Source organism: Gossypium hirsutum, chromosome D10, assembly GCF_007990345.1.
Source record: "Gossypium hirsutum isolate 1008001.06 chromosome D10, Gossypium_hirsutum_v2.1, whole genome shotgun sequence".
Lineage (NCBI taxonomy): Eukaryota > Viridiplantae > Streptophyta > Magnoliopsida > Malvales > Malvaceae > Gossypium > Gossypium hirsutum.
In genome coordinates, this window is record NC_053446.1 from 16839267 (window position 1) to 16855673 (window position 16407).

At 33.1% G+C, this 16407-nt stretch overlaps 1 protein-coding gene across 4 annotated transcripts; it reads right to left on the reverse strand.

Moving 5' to 3' along the window:
- Nucleotides 1-251: 251 nt before the first annotated feature.
- Nucleotides 252-2177, reverse strand: LOC107914439 (psbP domain-containing protein 2, chloroplastic). Of its 4 annotated transcripts, none has more exons than XR_001688852.2 (4): nucleotides 1830-2175; nucleotides 1531-1686; nucleotides 981-1304; nucleotides 252-708 (listed from the first exon to the last, which is right to left on the reverse strand). XR_001688852.2 is itself a non-coding variant. In XM_041102120.1 (4 exons), exons 1-4 carry the CDS (start codon nucleotides 2151-2153, stop codon nucleotides 1063-1065), a joined length of 669 nt encoding a protein of 222 aa, XP_040958054.1. In that variant the 5' UTR covers nucleotides 2154-2177; the 3' UTR covers nucleotides 967-1062. The 4 variants fall into 4 exon arrangements, 2 of the variants coding, with proteins under 2 accessions (XP_016698845.1, XP_040958054.1); XR_001688853.2 differs by having other exon boundaries at nucleotides 252-568; nucleotides 1830-2174; XM_041102120.1 differs by lacking the exon at nucleotides 252-708 and having other exon boundaries at nucleotides 967-1116; nucleotides 1170-1304; nucleotides 1830-2177.
- Nucleotides 2178-16407: the final 14230 nt, after the last annotated feature.

The window sequence follows — 16407 nt, forward strand, 5'->3', positions numbered from 1 at the left end:
TCTCTTTCCTCCTTTAGTTAACACACCGTTCAATACACAAATATCAAAATGAATAAGTTCTAATAAATTAGAATTTTTTTTTTCAAAACTTGAGGAAAATATTTCTTAGTCATTTTAGAAGCCACACCAATTTCATGTTCTTCATGATCTTTCTTATAAGATATATAACCATGATTAGACATATATTTCAAAAATTGATAATTCAAATATCCTAGTCTAGCATGCCATAGAAAGGAAAATGCTCAACTGTATAAATAGAAACAATATTCATATTATTAATACTTAGTATGAACATACAATCACATATTCATACATACGACAATGGAAAACAACTCTGAGCTAAAGATATCTTGCTCAAAGAAATTTTAATAAACGATAATAATGTAATATAGTAGTGTTTTTCATCCGCACACCATCGTCTCCGTATTGATCCAGACATGAAGAAATTTAATTGACTGCTAAACATTGATTCTCAAACAATTGGCTTCACCTTGATAGGAATATTAAGTAATGACTCTGCACAGCTAAAGATCCCAGCCAAGATTATCTTTGCTCATTCCATATTTGCCTAACCATAAAAATGGTTTGGTTCTGTAAGACTAGAAATTCAAAGAACGCTCATATATGTTGTATGAACCGCATGTTATTGTCATGGAAACTCAATGCGAAGGGTTGACTTATGCATGGTTTATACAAAATACCTACGACCTAAAAAAACGGAACAGTCACCCATCAGCTTCATATGACACAATTTAAAACAAAGGAATCTCACTCTCATTTATTTTTTCCTTCCTCTTTTTCAACTTTGAATCTATTTAATGGTTTATTACCAATAAAGTTGATGTGGAGTCATTTTAAATGTTGATAATACCAATTAATCAATTCCCTGTATGTCAGTTTTCATTTTCAGCAGTCTGCTGGTGGTATCCTCCTATTCAATTTAAACTGGGGATTAAAAAAACCAAGTCAGCAGCAATTACCCGTCTTTGAATACCGATGTGCAAAAGCAAGAAATTGTGCCAAAATAATACTTCTTCAGAATGCTATGTAGAAGGTAAAGCATCAAAAGAGTGGAGAATTTCTTCTAATACGGCTCTTGTATGGGTATCCAGAGGACTTTCAGGTTTGTCTGAATGAGCAATATTAAGAAGGTAGAGCTTCTTTGATGCCACAAAAGCTGCTGAAAGGATCCTCTTCATTCCTCCCCTGGTGCTATCCACTTTGTACTCAAACTCATACACTTGTAAGCCTCCTTGACCAGGTCTCTCGGCAACTCCAATTACCTCAGCATCCTTTGTGCTTTCCTATAATTGGAAGAGTACTGTATAAAACAACATTTTCTGAATTTCCCTAAACATCAGAACTGAACTAAGAAATAGAAAAACTACAACCATATTTGATTCAACTTATCATCTAAATATAGAAAGAAGAAGCATATACATCACATTACAATGCAGAAAGAAGACATTAGAAGTTCCACAAATGTAGTAGTCCCCTCTGTTAGACGGACTTGGAACTGATTGTAAGTACCTTGCGTTTTTCAGCCTGTATAAGCTTATCAGCTACAAATTGGGGAGTACCAAATTCTCCAAGGCTGTTTAAACGAACTGGGCTCACAACTACCCCAACATTGTTATTTCCCACGTTTGCCTCCTCAAACAAAACAGTTGCCCCTGCTTTCTCAACCTTAAATCCCCCAGATTGATTATTAATTACACTCCATGTTCAGAAAATGAGAACAAGACAAGTTTGACGGAAAAATAGAAACATTTTTTCATTCATAACTCCACGTTTTATCTTGATATAAATGATGGTATATAAGTAAGTACCTTGTTCCAAGAAGAAGGCCTGAGAAGGGTGAAACCCTGCTCAAAATCTGTGTACCTTTCGAGGTCCAAATCTTTGTCAGAGAAAGCTTTGGAATTGTGAGGGAAAAACCCATAAAAGATAAGGAGGAGGCTTGAGGAATTGAGGGCTCTCTTGGTGAGGGAAAGGGGAGATAGCAAGGTAACTTTCTTGAGATTTTTGTTGTTTTCATGAGAATGGGGTCTGAGAGCTTTGGGTATGAAACAAGGGAACTTTGGAGTGGAACGATGGAAATGGTAGTAGTAGGGGCTTTGGTTTGAGATAGAGACGCAAATTTGGGAATCCATTTTCGTGAACAACAAGCAGCTATTTTCCGGGATAAAACTTAACATCATTAGTGGGATAATTTCTCATATGGTACCTATAATTTAATAAAATATTTAATGTGCACTTTTTAAAAATGTTTGTTTTGGAAATTGAAATTTGCCCCCTCATTTTGATTAGTATTTACCATTGTATTTAGGAACTAAAAGTAAATTAATCACTATACTTAAATTCTATATTAAATTTTGTCACTAAAATTTGATTTTTAATTAAATTTTACTATTTAATTTTAATTTTAAATAAATTGAAGACAAATTTTAATAAAAATATTTTTTTATATTTTATTTACATATTTAAAAATAATAAATAAATAAATATAATATTAATAAAATTTTATTTTATAAAATATAATATTAATATTTTTCTTTATATATTTTTATTTTCAAGTATTTGTTTAATTAAATAAAATTCTAATTTAATTTAGATCGTTTAATATTTTATAAATTATCTTATTTTTAACTATTAAAATAAAATATTTGAAAATTTTTCTTCTTAAATTTTGTTATTGAATAGTGAAATTTAATTAAAAAACTTAAATTTGTTGGTGGAATTTAATAAAATTTAATATTTAATAGTAAAAATCAATCACAAAAAATTTGAGTGACAATTTTAATCGTTATATTCCAAATATAATGTGACACAACATTCAAAAGAAAATGATAAATTTTAATTTTTCACTTATGATGATAAATTTATAATTTAATACGTTTATTTTGGCACTACCCTGTTAATGCATGATAACCTAATCAATAAAATTTCGGCACTTAAACCATTTAATCCATTTCAGCAGTCTCATATATCAATAATGATAACACAAGACATTTGTGATATAAATGAAAAGCAAGGATCTAAGGTAAAAATTATGATATATATGCTTCAGGTCCAACACAACGATGCCTCTAGTCTAGCAACACCTAGAATGGTGTTTGGTTAATGCCTTTTATTCCTTCCTTTTTATATTAAAGAAATAAATTAATACCATATCTTGGCAAAATTAGGGATGTATGTCAGTTTAAAAGAAATAGGGTTTTAGGCTATTTTATTTGAAAATCAGGTACGTTGGTCGATTTTGGTATAAATGGCAAAAACGCTTCTTGCAGAAAGCGTTTTCGGGTGACGTGGTAAGAGAGAGGAGTGAAAGCACATCCTACACAGCACATTTTCACCCTCTCTCTTGCCATGTCACCTGAAAATGCTTTCCGTAAATAATAAAATTAATAGTTAGATTGAATTCTGAAAACTCGAGAATCTTGAGATAAAACTTACATCCAATCTTTTTTGTGGCAAAATAGGAATATTATCTTTAAAAGCTTTTCAAAAAACGCTTCTTATTAGAAGCGTTTTTTTTATTTGTCATGCCCAATCTTTTCCAATATTTTGAAATATGTTTCATATTTTGTGGTAGAGTTTCCTATAAAATGAAAATTGACATGGAGAGGTTTTCATATTTAAATTTCAAGTTGAAGATTTGTATAAGGAAAAGATTGTTAATGTTAAAATATGAAGTTCAAAAATCAACCTAACAAAATAAATTAGTTTAAGTAAGTATAGTTGTTTGAATTTGGTTAATAAGTATTTATTTTTCTGTATAATGTTTTCGTTTTAAACATGTGAACTAGGTTTTTTGGAGAAGATGAGTAGACAAATTAGAGTCGTTATTTATTACAACGATCAAATTTGTGACATGGAAATTGAGTTCATTTTTGTATCAACATAATCTACAAAATTGACTTTCAACCAGAGTATCAAACTGAACGAGCTTGTTTCAAGAATTAGAAGGAAAGTCTCGACTTCAAGCTAGAGGAGAATTTCAGGCTTGAAATATAGATATCTAATGTCAATGAACCCTGTTAGATATGATACATTTGAGCTTAAAGGCAACATAGATGTTGAGTTAAAGCTTGATATACATTTCTCTACTAAAAATGCTATACTAGAGATATATGCCCAGTTTGTCGATGATGAGAAAGGTGGTCCAAGTTCAACAACAGTTCCAGTTAATTTGTTTTGGGAACAGAAAGTAGAAAGTCCAACCTTGTGCGGTAGTTTCATGACGTTGTTACAAAGCTCGTAGTAAGGAATGTTAGAATCATTAATGAGAAGGCATTTCTTAGTTCTAGCCTTCAATTTTAACTTTGGTGTATAGCTAGAGTTAGTTGGTAACCTGAACATGGAGACCCCAACACAAAATTCTATGAGTGTTTTTTATTTCAACTTCGAAATGTTGATGGTATATGTTGGAAACACTTATGCGAGTATGCCATCAAGTTACACGAGTAGGCAATCCATAAGTAATATTGGTTTTAACATAGGGTTGACGAGAACAAATGATGCTCTCCCTTAAACTTGCACCAACAAAGGGACATCCAACCCTAGACATGAAACTACAACTAGGGTTGATAATGAAGAGGAAGTTGAGAATGAAGAGGTAGCTAAAACTGATGATGATCTAATCTGGGAGTCTAGGCCAGATGGTTCAGAAATTGCATTATTTTCTAAACTAAAGGTTGTTCCTACTAAACCAGAAGGGAGTGATTTTAACAGAAAAGTTCAGAAAATACTGGAAGAACCCAACCAGATTTTACGGCATATGAACCTCTATCTCACATGCTTAACGTTGAGATTGTTGCGGAAAATGAGTTACAATTTCCAAAACTTCCTCATAGAAAAATAGGAAATGCGAGTTCTTTTACAAATTTCGATGATTTACAAGTTAGAATAGAGTTTTCCTCCAAAGATGTTTTTGTTGGTGTAGTGAAGCGATATAGCATAAAGCATGGTATCAAATTCCATGTTACAAAATCACGACCCAAAAATATATGAGTCAAAGTATGAAATGCATGACAGTAGACGTCCATGGAAAATCATGGAATATGATGCTTCACATACTTATGTTGTTGCAAGTATGTCATAGGATCATCTGAAATTAGTTGATGGCCTTGTCTCTAACATTGTCTTACTTATAGTGAAATAATTGTGTTGTTGTAGGTATGTCATAGGATCATTCAAAATTAGATTCTAACTTTATCTCTGACATTGTCTTACTAATGGTGAAAGCGAATCCTAGGATGTCCATGTCGGTTTTGGTTGCTAATATCTGTAGTGAGTATAATTACACCATGTCGTACTACAAGGCATAGGCTACAAAATAGAAGCCAATGGAAAATATGCATAATAGGTGGGATCAATCATATAATGAATTGTGGCAATAGTTGAAGGTACTAAACCAGTACGTCCCAAGTATCGTCATTAATCTACAAACATAACTTGAGTATCATAGAAATTGAATGGCCTAAGGGAAAAAAGTTTTGCATCTTATTGTTTGGACATTCAAGCCATGCATTGAAGCATTATGGTACTGTAAGTCATTAGTCCAACTTGACGACACATTCATATATAAGAGATATAAGTATCAGTTGTTATTGGTTGTTGCACAAGACGGTAATAAAAAAAATCCTGCCAATAGCTTTTGCAATTGTTGACCAAGAAACTTCTGATGTTTGAGACTTTTTTTTCCTAACTTGAGAATGCATGTTGTGTCGCAACCCGATGTATGCATCATTTCTGATAGGGCACCTAGAATAGAGGTTACGATTAATCGACATGGAAGCCTATAGGGCTATGCACACCACAGGTATTGTATACGTCATACCGGGTCATATTACATGGGTCGATTTCATAAGGATGATGAGTGACGATATGCTATTAAGATGGGTATATAGTAAATATTATTTTCTATATAACTTTTTAACATATTATTTTTATTCATTGATATACTATTTATTTTCTTTGATAGGGTACAAGTCCATCCAACATTGATTCCGTGAAATGTTGGAGAATTTGCGGGAATAAACAAATTTGATGTTGAATACCTCGACGAGATACCCAAGAAATAATGGAATCAATCATATAATAAAGGTCTACAATATGGCATATGACAATGAACCTAGCGAGATGCATAAATTCTATATTGAAGGGTATATGTTGGTGGTCGAAGAAACATATTTATGCTTATCAGCCTTATTTCCAAACAGGGCAGAAAATATGTTGGATAGATAAGGGGCAGACGTATTTGGTGCGAGTAAGTGATGAAAGATATTATAGAAAATGCACAAAGGACAAACTTTATGTTTGTAGTGTGTCATTCGTGTCCAAATGAAATATTTTGGGTTACAAAGTGTTGGATCTAATGCCCTAAGTGTAGTATTTTCATCAATGTACACTTGTAATTTTTTGAACAGATTGGTTAATGAAATTATTAATTAATTACATTAATACTTTTTATAATGTCCTCGTATGGTTTTTGCACGCAAAGTAAAATGGTAGAAAATGTTGCTCATTGGTTGTCTAATGTTTAAATTAATACTAAACGATATTATATGGTCAAATTGTAATACGAAAAGACAACTTATATTAGTATATGAATCTAAACATGTCCTTAGTCTAATTAAAAGTGAGCAAATCGATTGAAAGACTAATATGTTCTCTATCAAGTCCAATTAGGGAGATGTTTTGTCTTGGGTATCGGAGTAGATGACTCCCAGAAGATAGAGACATAGATGTGACTAACTAGACTGACAACACATTAGACTAGACCCAAGAAGAATAGATCCTAAATTCGTTTATGGATTTATTCACTTGTGATGTTCATAGTGCCAGCTTCCCTTGGGTATGATCCTCAGAGTACTTACCTACTTTGTTGTAACCATATTACAACCTAAACCGTATACTTGCGGACACCACTTATTTCATATCTTTTGTGCGGGATTCTTCCTCTGGACGTTGGTACATCTAGAGGCGATCACCAATGGAGTCAGATTATCCATTAAAGGGTTGTGTAGAGCTGTCTAGTGAGATGCACAAGGTTATAGTTTCACTACTAATTTCATGGTTTTGCCAGTGAAAGGTTGTGATAGTGAAAGGTTGTGACCTAGTGTTAGGTATTCAATGGCTATTGTCTCTTGGCTCTATCATTTAAAACTTTTCTTCTCTAACTATGCAGTTTGATTACCTAGGACAGTGTCATACTCTCCAAGGTATTGTTTTAGGGTCTTTACAATTTTTTTGGTGGCCAATTGTCCAAGTGTTTTAATATGGTAGGTCATGGACCTTATTCTATGTTGTTGGCCTCATGTGTTCAAACTATATTAACCATGCCATCTATTCAATTGCCTCAAGACCTACAAGCTCTCCTCACAGAGTTTGAAGATGTGTTCCAAACTCCTAAGGGACCTCCCCCTTCTCAATTACAAGATCACGGGATCTCTTTGGTAAATGAAACCAATGTGGTTAAGGTGAGGCCATATACCTTGCAGTATGGAAGACAGAGATTGAAAAACTAATATAGGAAATTTTACAAGTTGGCATAACTCAAGATAACAACAGTCCATTTGCATCTCCTGTGGTGATGGTGAAGAAAAAAAGATAGCATTTAGAGGTTGTGCATTGACTACAAGCAACTCAACCAATTGACCATCAAGAATAAGTTTCTCATACCTGTTATTGAGGAACTTTTCAATTAGTTAGGCTAGGCTAATTACTTTTCCAAGCTGGACTTGAGATTGGGCTACCATCAAATACGAATGTGGGAAAAGGACATTCACAAAACAACCTTTAGAACACACGAGAGACACTATGAATTCATGGTCATGCCATTTGGCTTAACCAATGCCCCTTCCAATTTTCAATCCTTGATGAATGTTATTTTTAAGCAGCTACTAAGGAGGTCACTTCTGGTTTTTTTTAATGATATACTAGTGTATTCCAAAGACTGGTCAGCCCACTTGGAACATTTAAGGGAGGTTTTACAATTGCTGAAGGCCAATCAGTTATATGCGAAAAGGAGCAAGTGTAATTTTAGGACTATTCAAATTAAGTATCTAGGTTACATCATTTCAAGTGGGGTAGTTAGTATGGATAAGGCAAAGGTAGAGGGAGTTCTCGATTGGCCAACTCCACAGTCTATGAAAGATTCGAGAGGATTTTTTGGACTGTCAGGCTATTATATGAGATTTAAAAAGGGGTATGGGTTGTTGGCCAAGCCTCTTATTGCTCTTCTAAAGAAATATGTGCCTTGGCAATGGACTAAGTCTACATAAGAAACCTTTTAGCAACTCATGGAAGCCATTTGTTAGGCACCAGTTTTGGCCTTTCCTGATTTCCTCAAGACATTTTGTGTAGAGACTGATGCTAGTGGACAAGGGATTGAAGTAGTGTTACAACAAAAAGGCAAGTTAGTGGCCTTCTTCAGCAAGGCTTTAGGAGTCAAACATCAGGCCTTGTCCATATATGACAAGGAGATGTTAGTAGTGATTTTAGCAGTTAAAAAATAGCATCCATACCTAATTGGGAGACATTTCCAAATCAAGACTAATCACCAAAGCTTAAGGTTCTTGTTTTAACAAAAAGCAATAACTCCTTACCAACAACAGTGGGTAGCTAAGATGCTGGGTTATGACTATTCTATCTCCTACAAGAAAGGGGCTCAAAACAACATTCACAAAACAACCTTTAGAACACACGAGAGACACTATGAATTCATGGTCATGCCATTTGGCTTAACCAATGCCCCTTCCAATTTTCAATCCTTGATGAATGTTATTTTTAAGCAGCTACTAAGGAGGTCACTTCTGGTTTTTTTAATGATATACTAGTGTATTCCAAAGACTGGTCAGCCCACTTGGAACATTTAAGGGAGGTTTTACAATTGCTGAAGGCCAATCAGTTATATGCCAAAAGGAGCAAGTGTAATTTTAGGACTATTCAAATTAAGTATCTAGGTTACATCATTTCAAGAGGGGTAGTTAGTATGGATAAGGCAAAGGTAGAGGGAGTTCTCGATTGGCCAACTCCACAGTCTATGAAAGATTCGAGAGGATTTTTTGGACTGTCAGGCTATTATATGAGATTTAAAAAGGGGTATGGGTTGTTGGCCAAGCCTCTTATTGCTCTTCTAAAGAAATATGTGCCTTGGCAATGGACTAACTCTACATAAGAAACCTTTTAGCAACTCATGGAAGCCATTTGTTAGGCACCAGTTTTGGCCTTTCCTGATTTCCTCAAGACATTTTGTGTAGAGACTGATGCTAGTGGACAAGGGATTGAAGTAGTGTTACAACAAAAAGGCAAGTTAGTGGCCTTCTTCAGCAAGGCTTTAGGAGTCAAACATCAGGCCTTGTCCATATATGACAAGGAGATGTTAGTAGTGATTTTAGCAGTTAAAAATAGCATCCATACCTAATTGGGAGACATTTCCAAATCAAGACTAATCACCAAAGCTTAAAGTTCTTGTTTTAACAAAAATCAATAACTCCTTACCAACAACAGTGGGTAGCTAAGATGCTGGGTTATGACTATTCTATCTCCTACAAGAAAGGGGCTCAAAACATTGTAGTTGATGCATTATCAAGGAGAACTCATGAGTAGGATCATCAATTCTTTCTATTTATGAGTAGTATGCAGGCTTCTTGGTTTGAGTTATAGGGTCAAATTATGGATTCATGTCAAAATGATACCAAGTGGCAACAGTTGTCTGAAGAGCTCTAACACCAACCTTAACCTCATCCCAAGTATTTTTGGGATGAGAAGGTTTTTAAAAGATTGGGAAAAGCTATTGTGGGAAATAATGTTAGCCTTAAAGGAACATTTTTAACCTCTTTCATGGGGGATCCTTGGGGGGCCACTCGGGAAAACATGCCACAAAGCATTGAATCTCTGGACTACTGTACTAGAAGGGCCTTTCCAAATATGTGAAATAATAGGTTCGAGAATGTATGACTTGCCAGAGATGCAACGTGGACAACTCAGCCCTAGTTACTTCATAACCCTGATTGATCCCTTCATTGCAATGAGAGTAGCACATGAATACTTAAATCAGGTCTACAAACTACATAGTATGCAAGAATCTATTATGTATGATAGGGATAATATGTTCCTCAGTAATTTTTGGTAGGAAATCTTTAGGCATTTGGGAACTAGGCTTCAATTGTCTAGTGCCTATCGCCTACAAATTAATGGCTAGACTGAGATCTTAAACAAGTTTTTGGAGGGTTACTTGAGGTGTATGACAGGTGAAAGACCTTCAAATTAGGTGACTTGCCTACCTCTAGAAGAATAGTGGTATAATACCCCCTATCACTCAACTATTAAGACCACCCTTTATGAGGCCCTTTATGGTTAGGACCATCCCTTTCTCTTACCTTACTTAGTTGGTGTTTCTTGAGTAGCCAAGGTGGGTAGAAGCTTACAATATAGAGAAGCTATGAGAAAAATATTGAAGTTTCATTTAAAAAGGGCTCATGAAAGGATGAAACAAATGGCTAATAGGAAAAGGTATAATAGGGATTTCAAGGTAGGAGACTTGATGTATTTAAAGCTTCAATCATATTAGTAACAGTCTATGAAGAAGTTCAGAAACCATAAATTGTCACCAAAGTACTTTGGTCATTATCTAGTGAAGGCCAGAGTAGGACAAGTTGCCTATAAATTGGTCTTACCTATAACAACTCGTATCCACTTTACATTTTATGTGTCCCAATTAAAGAAGCACATTGGGTCAGCAACAAGTTGATTTGTGCAGCCACCAATAAGGTTAAATGGCTCTATTCTAAAGGAACCAGTTTAAGTACTAGAAAGAAGGATGGCCAAAAAAGGGAATCAAGCTATCACAAAAGTCTTGGTGGAATGAGATGACATGTTTCTTGAAGATTCTACTTAGGAGAATTTGAGTAAGCTTCAACAGAAGTTTCCTTCTTTTAATCCTTAAGGACAAGAATCAAGCTTGAGGGAGGGGTATTTGTAATGGAACAAAGCAAAAATAGTCAACATTTTATAATTCTATTGTTTTTGTTATTATTTTGTTTTAGTTATTAAATCTGGATTGTAAAATGTAGCGTTCTATGGCTAGTATTAGTGAAACGGTGCGTGTTGGAGAGGGGAATTAATACATTTCTTAAACGATTCGTTCTACTTGTGTTGCTTAATGAAACAGTGCGACTTAGGCAGTTTGTTAACCTCTGCCAGTTGGCCAAGGCCGTTACCAATCTTTTTAACACAAACCATTGAGGTGCAAATCAATTATGAAAATTGAGAAATACTTTCACTCTCTTCTCCTCTGATTTCTCTCATTCTCTTCTCTTCTTTCTCTCTACTTCCTATCAAATTTCTACTTCTAAATCTATTATGTGACAGAGAAAGAGGAGGGGGAGTTATAAAACAGATGAAAGGAACAATAGGGGTGGAGAAAATAAGGGAAAGGGTGTGGGAATGGTCATAGGAAGCGTTGGAAGAAAGCTATGGCAATATAGTAGCGGCGAAAATAGAATAAAAAAAAAGAATATAGGAAGGGGGAAAGAAAAAAGGGAAGAAATAAAAAAATGGAATTTTTTTAATAAATTTGACTTTTAAAAAGAAAAGGGAAATTGTTTTAGCAAATCTTATGTAAAAGTGTTCATGAGTTGGGTCGGGCCCGGCTTAAGCATGATATTAACATACTTTATGCTTGCCTAAGCCCGACCTGACCAGAAATATGAGCTTAAAAGTTTACCCAAACCTGCCCTTATTTGCAAAAGACTAACCCAAGCTCAGTTTTGGCCCTCCCATATTATTTTTAAAATTTTAAAAGGTATATTTATATTATACTATTTCAATATTTAATAATTTTATACATTTTTATTTACTGAAATTTTTTATATAGTCATCTTAACTTTATTTTAATGTTTATATTAGAGTAGTATTATCTATTTAGTATAGTTTTATTCTTTTTAATGTGTTCTAAATTACATAATATATAAAAATAACATAATATAAAGTATTATAAATTTAAAAATAGGTCAGTCCGGACTTGGGCCCTGAATGTTCAAGCTCGAGCCCAACCCATACTTTAAACGGGCGTAATTTTTTTCCCAAACTCATTTTTTGAGCCTAATATTTTTACCCAAACCCTCCCAAATTTTGGGCAGGCCTTCCGTCCTGGCTGAGTGACCGCCTCTTGACGTATCTATGTCCAGTGTGTGAATATTGCAACTAAAGATATAGATATAAGGCATTGTCTGCAATTATACAGGTTAGATTGTAACATAGTTTGTTTAGAACGAAATACTTGGTAAGTATTCCGAGGATAATACCCAAGGGATTACAGTTTGGGGCAAACTGCTATTAAGCCAATTACCAAAAATAATTACTAATCTACTCGAGTAATGAATTAGTAGTGTTAATCAAGAAGTAAGATGATCATAATAAACTAAATAAATTAAATTAAATCTAAATCTACTCCTAAGTTCATGTATCGGCTTCTCCTATCCCTTGTTTCAACTACGCGAGTTCTTTTAGCCTAGATCCAATTGTTTTACCTAATTAATTATTAATGTAGAATTCTAATCAATTAACTAGTTGATACCCTAGCAGGAGCTTCCGATCTTCCACTAAAATAATGAGTCGGTAAGGAGTACTTATCTTCCGACCTTACAATCTAGACCGATTCGGGGTTAAGGTGTTCACAGAAAGGGCATACCAATTTTGGGTTAATTCTTACTTAAATGACTTCGTAGGGTTTTCAAGCCTAGGGTTTAAGTTTTTTCTCTCCCAAACAGCTGATCCGCTAAGAAACTCCATCCTTTAATCAATTAATAAGATTAGAACAGTTGAAATCTATCCTCTTCCAATTTTTGGGCGCTGCGTAGGGGCTTGGTTGCAACACAGGTTTGCAATGTTGCAACCAATCACAGGGGGGTATGTTGCGACACAGGAGGGCCGTGTCGCGACACCAAGGGCAGTTTCGCTCAAAAACTTGTTTTTAGCTTCTGTCTTCGACGTTGAGACATCAGTATCTTGGTGTCACGACATAGGCATCAGTTTTGGCTTGAATAAGCATTTTTAGCTCTCGACTTAACCTATAAGCTCATGTAACCTTATTTAGATATATAAAATGTAATAAAAACTATTAGAAAACATAAATTACTACTTTAAGTATGAAACCTAAATATATGCTAAGATTCTTTGATTTAATTATTAAACAAGCTATAGTTATGTGTAAAAAGGATGTAAATAATAATGTATTTATTGGCACATTAGAGGGTAGCCCGACCCATAAACAAGCCTAGTCCTATGGTCTATTGGTTTCACTTTTTCGTTGTAGCTCACACTACCTCGTGGCACTTTATTAGTGATTTGTGTAAGAAATTAACACCATTTGATTGAAGTACCAAAGTGATAAAATGAAAAAAAGTACAGATACCACATGGAACAAATTAAAAATGTAGGTACTATATTAAATGGTTTGATAAAGTATAGAAGTAATTTCTACCATTATCCCTTAGAAATTTTGGTATGAACCAATTTTGGTTTGTAATGCGAATAACAAAATTTCTAATGGAATAATCAAAATTTTAAGAACGTAGCTTAATATATTTTGGTATACTAAAATTTTTAACAAAATAACAAATTTTCTAAGGAAATTTTTTAGAAATTTTGATATAACCAATTTTGTTTTGCAATGCCAATAACAAATTTTCTAAGAACATAGCTTAACATTTTGGTATATCAAAATTTCTAATGAAATAACAAAATTTCTAAACAAATTTATTAAAAATTATGGAATGATCAAATTTTGATTTGAAATGGCAACAATAAAATTTCTAATTGAATACTAAATTTTCTAATATGATAGCCTAAAACATTTTGATATATCAAAATTTTTAATGGAATAAAAATAAGTTCGGAGCTAATTGGTAAGAAATTTTGGTATTACTAATGTTATTAACAAAAATTCGGACGGAATATCAAAATTATAAAAGGGCTAAAAATATTTAGTACATCAAAATTTTTAAGGGAGTAATAAAAATTTCCAATAACGCTGTCTAAAACATTTGGATAACAAAATTTCTAATGAAATAACAGAAATTCTTAGTAACGTTGCTAGAAGTTTCTTGGTAAAATTTCAGGTTTAAGCGATTAATTGGTTGAATTGAATAATTTGATGTTTTCTTAATTTTTAATGTTTAAATCTTTTAAAAAATTATTTATTAAAAATAAATTATAAAATATATAACACTACATATAAAATAGAGGTTTTTATGGGCTGGATCAGGTCTCGAACTTAATATAAACCTTTTCAAATTTTTAGTAGGCCTTTAGATTTAAGTATGTAACCCAAACTCATGAATATGTCTAATATAAAAGGAATACTCACCTTTTTCTTCTTCTTCTTCTTGGTACCTCAACTTTTATAATATCATTAGTTATTCTAAATGCTTTATTCTGATTAAAATATTTACGTGAATTTTAAGAATTGCTAACTTTGTTAAATTCAAGTCTATTGCAATATCATTTTATTGCAATATCATTTTTTTATATAACTATCAAGTAAGCATTTTTTTTATTTTCAAAATGTCGCTCCAACGAGTTTAAAAGAAAATTTTTAATGGTGTTAATAACTGGATCTAAATTTTTAAATTTAAGAAATAAAAAAAACTAATTTTTCTAAAATAAATATATAATAATTAAATTCTAAATAATCGAAACTAATTTAATCCAAAAACAAACCCAGCACCCTAGTGTTAATAATATTAATATCTTTAATATGAATTAAAAACTTAAAAGTGTAAATCCTATAAATTATAAATACAATTTCGAGAAAGAAAGGAACTATAAAAAACATTGGCATTTTTCTGTCCATTCTAAATCTTCAGTGATTAGATTTGACCGATTCAAGATTTGTCCGGTTAAACTGGCCTAGATATTGGTTTTCAAAGTAATCAATCATATTCAAATTTTTTTTTCCGCTTTATAAAGCTGAAGCAAGAAATAGAATAAAATGCAACTGTAATATATACCACTCGTACAATTTATATAAATTTGAATATTATATATCCTCTAAATTCAAGAATGACCTACCATCTGAAAGCCATCTCCACATTTCTCTCAACATTGCTCAAATTGATATAGGCTTCCAACAACATGACATGTGAGAGACTATAGCTGTAATGGAAAGTAAGGTTAAGAGAATAAAGAGCCATTTAGGGAATGGTGGAAGCTTGACATTTACGTTAATTTTAGTGCTAATTTTGTTTTCAAATATGGTGGGGAGAGCGAAAGGGAATGCCGTTAAACCCAGATGGTCGTTAATCAAATGTCAGATCGACTGCATGCCCATGTGTATGGCCATAAGGAATGTCAAACTTAATGTTTGCAGAATTGCTTGCAGAACTGGATGTCAACAGTTGAAAGGTAGAGGAGTGGTCCAAGCCAATGGCTGGCCTATCCCTAGGTTTGCTCCAGCTTCCGTACCTTAATTATATTAATTCCGCTTAGTATTAGCGATGATGTATTGTCCCTTTTTAAAATGAAGATCATCCTCATGATTTTGTCTTTTGGAAAAATATACACTGTTGATTTACTTTATGTAGTCATAGTGTAATTAAGTTTGTAATTTCATGAGAGCTTGTATTGTACAAGCGTTTAACGCTCTTAATAATGTATGTTTTTCGTTTTTCAAGAAGTTTAACATTATTTACTCAATTTTTTATTGCAGTTTATGGATTTTGAATTTATTTCATGTTTTTAATTCATTGAAAATATTATAAACGTACAAATATTCAAAAAAATTTACACTAAGCTAATTTTGTTGATTTAAACAATAATAAATTCTTACATTGTTCCGCAAATAATATTATATAAAAATTAAATAGCTTGCCATTGAAATGCCTTTGCTGTAATATTTTATTTTGAAAGTTGGAATGTTCGGTGACATCAAAAGTGGGACATGCTGCTGGCCGATACCTAGGCACCGACATCCCAAACTTTATGACACTCCGCAACTGTTGCAAGCATTTTAGGTCCCAATGCCCCCATCCTCTATTGGGGAGTGTTCTCCTCTAGACAATTACTACAATTTCACCTCGGATCTAAATTCCTCTTAGTAATTGATCACGCTCCAATGTGCGCCGGTCGGAATTTGTAAATCTACAATTAAATACAAACTTTAAGTGCGGTATCTGCAGATAGATGACATTGTAATATAATTAAAGTTTTACAACAGAACATTGAGAAGTATTCTGAGTATAGTATCTAAAAGAAGTTTATTTAAACTAAATTATAAACCAACATACTACTAGATCTAAATACTTCCATATTAATTATATTTCGAAAAAACAAATAATAAGGAGATGATATAAACTAACATAAAAATAAATGCTAAAGTAATTAACTGAATTTCAATCA

Bases quoted from the DNA above. Each gene is read 5' to 3' on its own strand.
- LOC107914439 (XM_016843356.2), bottom strand. From the start codon at position 2,153: ATGGATTCCCAAATTTGCGTCTCTATCTCAAACCAAAGCCCCTACTAC. The intron at 1,687-1,829 runs GTACTTACTTAT...GGGGGATTTAAG, and splicing joins GGCCTTCTTCTTGGAACAAG to GTTGAGAAAGCAGGGGCAAC. The intron at 1,305-1,530 runs GTACTTACAATC...TTCCAATTATAG, and splicing joins TACAGGCTGAAAAACGCAAG to GAAAGCACAAAGGATGCTGA.